We start from the raw sequence: 7,500 nt of genomic DNA, 5'->3' as shown, positions 1-7,500 counted from the left end.
TACATTAGCTTAATCCAATCGAGCCATCGCAATATCAATAATGCAACAGATAAAAGTCGCTGTATAGGCTATTATGCAAAGCAGACATCGAAAGATCTGGGTACTTTTATTAGTGTATTCATATGAAGTCCGTTTTGCAAGCCATTATGATGTGAAAGGGAAATGAACCTTGTAATGATTTCCCTTGCCCATTCAGTAATGTTAATTGTTAATTGTTAAGCGGATTAACCTCTCGAGTGACTGTTGATCCCTTTTAAGATATTTTTTTTTCTGCCTTCAGTAGTTTCATAATGGCCGTAACTTTTGACTTAATTATTGTTGTTTTTCCCATGTTTTTTTTGGCTCTCCAGAGATCAAATTATCGCTAGGAATACAACCCTTCTTAAAAATATATATAATAAACAAGTAAATACAAAGAACAAAAGATCAATGCTTTCTTCTCGTTCGTACTTAAAGTCCCACTTGAGACGACTTTGTGTATGCTGGAGACTGACCCCTCTTGCTTCTCCCGGCAGGAAGAAGACCGGCCTACAGGAGATGGCCATTAAACCCATCACCCAGTTCCCGGTCACGCTTGAAGACGAGGTAAGTGTCCCCGGTTTTCTGTCCCGGTTTCTTTGTCTGGGTGTTTTTGTTTTTGTTCTTCATCGGTGCGGCAGAGAAGGGTAGATTGTTTTTTTTAGGAGGGGGGGGGGGAGAAGGGTCTTTTTTTGTGTGTGTTTTTTACAGTCGTGGTCGTCCATTTCTTGAGGTGATGATAGAAGAGATATATTTGTTGTTTGGGTTTGTACAGAAAGTATATTCCATGTTTGGATACCACACCATTGGTTTATTTAATTGATCCGAGCGCATGACACGTTCAAGAACCTGCGACCAAGATCGGAAGTGTGAACATTCTGGCTGTATAGTTGTTAGACTTGCGATACTGAACAGTGTTTTCTTCCGAGAACGAATGTGAAAAGATAATCTAGAAAAAAAAGTTTCCTCATGAAATCGTGGAAGTCTTTTAACGTCTCAACAATGACGAGAATTTCCCTTGGTAAAGACATCTCTCATAGTGGTCGAAGCAATTAGAGAATGTAGAGTAAGGAGAGAGGGAGAGAGGAAGATGGTGATGGAGATGGAGATGGAGATGGAGATGGTGATGGAGATGGAGATGGAGATGGAGATGGAGAGAGAGAGATCGACAGAGAAAGACTAGCAAGAGATGGAAAAGTCAGACAGCGGCGCCACGGCTTGGGTGACGCAGGCCCCCCGGGGATTCCGCCGTATCGTGTTCGGTTCCTTTTGTCCTTCGGCGCCTCTGCGTGGAGTGTCTGCGAAGTTTAGAAAGTCAGGTCGGGTTCAGGATTCGGGTTCGGGTTTGGGTTGGGTCAGGAGGGCAAGGGGCATCCTGGTGCCTGCTGTTTTAAGGTAAGGTGTGGTCGGGGATACTTAGTACGGTGTAAAGAGCGGTTTTGCATTTTGCGTGGTGTGGCTGGTATAAATTGTGAATGATTTATACCAGCTGATTAGATAGGAAGATTATACTACTATAAATGCACATGAACTTAGCATATCAAGGTTCAAATCCATGAGAAAACTCGGGTCGTGCAGAAGGAAGGAAGAAGGAACGCCAAGGATTTCATATTCGAAAGCGTCCATAATACATGATGTGCCGCTCCTCCTCCTCTTCCGGGGTGCGTGCTTGCGTGTGCGTGTGCGTGCTTGTGATTCTTGTCCATTTTTCTATAATTACACAAGAGGAGATTTTGACAGGGGGATAGATACAAATGGAGATAAGTGTTAAGGAGACACATTGAGGGATAATTGAGAGAAATGTATACACGAGGGAAGATTAGAACAGAATTATGCATAGGACACAGTCAAAGGAAATGAGTTAATAGATGAATAAAATATAGAGAAGGAGATGGATGTTGAGTGGTGCGAAGGAGAAGGTAATAATCAGCGAGCAAATTTGAAAGAAGGGATACAGAAAAGGTCATAAGTGAGGAATGGGAGTAGCAACAGAGTAAAGAAGAGAAGTAGAAGAGAAGTGAAGAAAACCAAACGAAAAAAAAAAACATGAAAAAGTGATAGGCGTTGTGAATTTTAAATGATCATGAAAAACAACGACCATATTGATAAAGAATAAGAGAAATGAATAACAAAATCTCCTTGAAAGTTTTCTCGACACGTTTTTTTTTCCTCTCGGATCTGACGAAGGCAATCAAGTGCAACTTCTGGCATTCTCTCGAGACATTGCACGCTGCAGTTGGGAGCCGCGAGGCTGTGGACGTTTGTAAGTGGATGGTCTTTTTAGTTACATCCGGGAATAGATTGGAGTGTGTTTGTTTGTTTCTGGTGGGGTGAAGTGGGAGGGGAGGCTGGAGGGGTAGGGGGGTGAGGGAGGAAAGTCGAGTGGAGATGTTGGTAAGGGAGAGAAGAATTGATAAGTGGGGGTAGGAGAGAGAGGGGAGAAAAATGGATACGGGATGGGTTAAGAGAGAGGGAAGATGGGTAGGAATGGGAGAGGAGATAAAGGAGAGGGGAAAGGCAATAAGGGAAAGGGAAGAGGGGAGAGGAGAGAGGGAGAGTGTAGCTGGGAGAGAAGGACGACGGGAAGGGGAAGCTAAGGAAGAACGGAGAGAAGAATATAGATAAGAGGGAGAGGGAGTAAGAACGGGAACAGGAACAGGAACGGGAAGGGGAACGGAAGAGAGAGAGAAAAGGAGATAAATTGAGCGATAGAATAGGTTAGCTCCAAAAGTGAGGGAGAAAGAGAGAGAAATTTATTCATAAAACACCGTGTGATTTATAGATGGGCGAATACTTGTCCATTAATTATTATTGGCAGTTAAAACCGGCTGCATGCAGTTTCATACCCGAATTTTAGCTTCACTGCAGTTGCCATGCAGTACAAATTTCCTTCCTTGAAAAAAAAAAACGAAAAAAAGAGAGAAAAAACGTCTAATAACCATGCCCACATCGCTACACACTGAGACGGGCAAAAGCGGCGTGATTACGTGTGTGTGTGTGTGTACACTTGCGTCTCATTAGTTTAGCCTTCATTACACTCCCTCAGGTGCGCGCACTCTCCCGCACCACTTGGCCGCAGGGACAGATTTTGCAAATTAATCTGTTCACTCGTTCGATCGGTAGAGTAGCTTGCTAGGCTTGCGAGTTTGTCACTCGCTTTCTGCCTCTTTAAGATTTTCTCTCTCTGGCTCTTTCACTCTCTGCCTCTTTCTGTCTCTATCTCTCTTTCTGTCTCTATCTCTCTTTCTGTCTCTCTGCCTCTTTCTGTCTATATCTCTCTCTCTTTCTGTATCTATCTCTCTTTCTGTCTCTCTGCCTCTTTCTGTCGCTCTCTCTCTCTTTCTGTCTCTATCTCTCTTTCTGTCTCTCTCTCTCTCTTTCTGTCTCTCTCTCTATCTTTCTGTCTCTCTCTGTCCTTCTGTCTCTCCCTCTCTTTCTGTCTCTCCCTCTCTTTCTGTCTCCCTCTCTCTCTCTCTCTCTCTCTCTCTCTCTCTCTCTCTCTCTCTCTCTCTCTCTCTCTCTCTCTCTCTCTCTCTCTCTCTCTCTCTCTCTCTCTCTCTCTCTCTCTCTCTCTCTCTCTCTCTCTCTCTCTCTCTCTCTATCTCTCTCTCCTCTTCTCTCTCTCTCTCTCTCTCTCTCTCTCTCTCTCCTCTCTCTCTCTCTCTCTCTCTCTCCTCTCTCTCTCTCTCTCTCTCTCTCTCTCTCTCTCTCCCTCTCTCCCTCTCTCTCTCTCCTCTCTCTCTCTCTCTCTCTCCTCTCTCTCTCCCCTCTCTCTCTCTCTCTCCCCCTCTCTCTCCTCTCTCTCTCTCTCTCTCTCTCTCTCTCTCTCTCTCTCTCTCTCTCTCTCTCTCTCTCTCCCCCTCCCCCTCCCCCTCCCACTCCCACTCCCACTCCCACTCCCACTCCCCCTCCCCCTCCCACTACCTAAAGCTCTTATACATTTTCTCGCTTTTTTACACGGCCTGTAACGCAAGATGTTTTGTGTCTGTCTTTTGTTTACGGGATTTCCCTCTGTGTTATCATGAGGCTCCTCTCCCTCGTGCCCGGCTGCAGCTCGGGTATCGCGCTCCTATTTATGGCTCTCCCTCACTCCCAATTACGTTTCATTCCCTATTACCTCTCACCTCCTTCCTCCCCCCTTCTTGATATTCCTAAGATTTGGAATTCTGGATCGGGATTGATTTTTTTTTTCTTTTTAGTTGGAATGGAAGGATGGCGATTTGGAACGATTTTTATTCTGATGAGAATGACGGTGGTTTGATTTGTCTTTTTTTCCCCTTCAGTCTTCAAAGTCCTCGCGGTTTGACTTGGCTATCTTAGGGAAAGGTGGGGGAGGGGGGGGATTACTACTTTATTGTTAGAGAAGGCAGCGGGGCGAGCAGCTCTCCTCAGTTAAGAGTATCTCGCCGAAAGCCGGGAGGAATAGGCGGGTGTCGTCAAGGGTGATTTTCGCGTGCTCTTGCCTTGGTCTGAAGAAGCATTATGCCGAGGCGATCGAGTGGATGACTGGCTGAAGTTGATACTATTCTGGAGGAGGAGGAGGAAGGGGGGAGGTGGGAGAGGGAGAGGAGGAGGGAGGGGGGGAGGAGGTGGGAGGGGGGAGGGGGGAGGGCGGTAGAAGGAGGAGGGAGTAGGAGGAGGTGGGAGGAGGGAGGAGGGAGGATGGAGGTGGGAGGTGGAAGGAGGAAGGAGGAAGGAGGAAGGAGGGAGGAGGAGGAGGAAGGAGGAGGAGTGTAGGAAGAGGAAGGAGGAAGAAGGAAGAATAAAGAAGGATGGAGGGAGGAAGAGGAGAAGGAGGGAGGAGAGAAGAGGGGATGGGGGAGGAGAGTCGCTCAAAAGGATCTGTGCGAATAGAGCACGCGTTGTTTTTCTCTCTCTTGCACAGTGGGGAGGAAGCAAGGAGGGAGGAAGGAGGAACCAGAGAGAAAGAGAAAAGTCAGTCAGTCAGACAGACAGTCAGACAGAAAGTCAGATAGCCAGACAGTCAGACAGTCTATCAGTCAGTAAGTCAGTCAGATGCTGCTTTAGTCTCTTTTGAAGGCGTTTCGTGAGCCGAGTGTTTAAATGACGAGTCTTCTTTATTTCTTAAGTTTACAAGTGCCTCTTAAAGACATCGCTCTGACCTTTGTAGCGAGACTATAAAACGAGATTCTCTGGAACGCGTTCGAATTTTATTGACATATTCGGTTCATATCGTCTTTGACTCTCGTCCTTTTTTGTTCCACGATTATTGCACTGGCGGATCATTGCACTGTTAGTTTGCAGTTTGTAACGTGCCACTGATGATGATTTTAATGGTGTTGGTGATGTCATTGAGAAACCGTCAAAAACGGGCATGTGATGAGCATTATGATAAACAGTAGTGATGACAGTGATTGCATTTTTGGGCCAAATTTTGAAGAAAGGAAAAAGAAACGATAGTAAAATCGTGGCGAATAAGACAGTAAGGAGTAATGATAATGATAATGATAATGATAATGATAACAATAACGATAACGAAAATGAAAACGATAACGATAATATTGGCTTTTCCACACAGCTTCTATCGCAAGTGCACCATCTGGCCCTCAGCTGCACAATGAACGGGGATATGATGATGAAGAGGGCGAGGGGGAGAGAATGAAGATTTTTGAAATGCCGTTCCGCTGAGTGGGCGATTATTGAAGAGCGGCTGAAAGGAAAAAGAACCCTGTTAATATTCCTGTTTTATTGGGTGTTAATGTTTGTTTGGGATTGGATTTAATGGATATTTCCTGCTTTAATGATGGTTTCGATAGGGTTCATTATTTGTTATTGATGGGAATTGGAAATATTTATTGATACCCTATTTAGGAGCGCGGGTTATTAGGATATATAGATTCGCCCCCGCATTCCACTGTTTCATATTATTACTGTTATTACTGTTGGTATTATTACTACGTTTCTATAATTATGATAATGAAAATGATAATAGTGATAATGATATTGATAATGATAATGATAATGATAATGACAATGATAACAGTAACAATGGTATTTATGATAATAATTATGATAATGATAATAGTATTGATAACAATAATAATAATAAAGATAATGATTATGATAATAGTGATAATGATTATATATATGTATATATATGGATATATATACATATATATACATATATATATATATATATATATACATATACATATACATATATACATTTCACTATTATTGTTATGGATAATGATGGGGTATTGCTATCTTTGTTATTAATTTGGAAATGATTGCAATTACGAGTTCCATCATTCTTGATAACAATTATACAATCATAATTAAAAAGACCGCCCCCTCCCCCCGCGTAAAATCCATTCCGCCAGAAGGTTCGTCTCCAGTGCCGACCGTGACGAAGCGCTCAGCGACAGCCACCTGCGCCCGAAAGGCCATCCGTCGGCGGGCGGGCGGGCGGGCGTGCGGGTGTGCGTGCGGGGAGACTCAAGTGGAAAGCGAACGTAAAATTGATTCACTCTTAGGGAGAGAGCGGGGGGATGAAGAGTAGAGGAGGGGGGGGGGGAAGGGGGAGGAAATTGATTCATCGATTCACCCTTTTTCACTCGCCCTTCTCTTCCTTTGACCTTTTCAGGCTCTTTTTTTTTTATTCTGGCTAGTTATGCTCCCTCGTGTGGGCTTTTACTCGTACGATGGCACCGGGTGTACTTCAGCTTTCCAGTCTTACACCCTCGCTAGCCCTTGCATGTGCTATTGTGCAGAATATAACTCTTGACAGGGACTTCCGTTTTGTTTGCAAGATATTGCAATGCATGCAAAGCCCCCCCCCCCCCCCCCCCGTTGGATTCGGTAGGCTGTATAAACTCCAGCTGCAAGATTTGTGGCAGTGCATGCGCTGTGTACAAAATCACGGGTGCAAGAATGGATGCCGTTGTTGTGTGGGCGTGAGCAAGGACATGTCGAATGGGTTTCGGTGCATCTTATTGTATCGTTTGTTCCAGCAGCTCCTCGTGGCGCAGTGGCCTTCGTCTCTCTCCGGTTGTTTAGGCGCTTGAGTCGCGTCGTTTGTCTCTATCTGTTCGTGTCTCTCCCCTCGCATTATTCCCCTGCTCCTCTCCTCCTTCTCCCTCCGTTTCTCGCTTACTCTCTTTCGCCACCTCGCCTCTCGCTCTCGTGAATCTGTCTTTCTTTCTTTTTTTAACGATGTTTTTTTTTCTCTCTCTCATATTCTTCTTTGTTGTTGTTATGTTTTTTTTTCTTTAATTTTCTTCTGTATTCTTATTATGCCTTCTTTTTCTTTTCTTGTAATCCTCCTTCGCCTCTCATTCTTTTTCCCAATATGGTGTGAGAGAGAGGCGGGACGAGGCGAGAAGGAAGAGAGAGCAAGAGGAAGAGGAATGATTATGATGGTGAAGGCAGTGAGTGATGGTGATGATGATGTCAGTGATTGCGATGATGGATAGAGGGATGTAGTCAATGATTGTGATGATGATGATGATGATGATGATG

General features: G+C 44.5%; 1 protein-coding gene across 1 annotated transcript in view; it reads left to right on the top strand.

The window, feature by feature from the left end:
• The window catches only part of LOC122257932 (multiple PDZ domain protein), a 618,627-nt gene that overhangs the window by 502,141 nt on the left and 108,986 nt on the right, over nucleotides 1–7,500 (top strand). Inside the window, 1 exon segment of the mRNA XM_086543725.1 lies at nucleotides 516–585. Coding sequence (XP_086399851.1) covers nucleotides 516–585 — 70 coding nt within the window.

The sequence above is a fragment of the Penaeus japonicus genome, unplaced genomic scaffold, assembly GCF_977035675.1.
Source record: "Penaeus japonicus unplaced genomic scaffold, GWHDUDI00000001_assembly GWHDUDI00000014, whole genome shotgun sequence".
Lineage (NCBI taxonomy): Eukaryota > Metazoa > Arthropoda > Malacostraca > Decapoda > Penaeidae > Penaeus > Penaeus japonicus.
The sequence above is the reverse complement of the archived record's forward strand: the minus strand, read 5'-3'. Positions and strand labels throughout refer to the sequence as shown.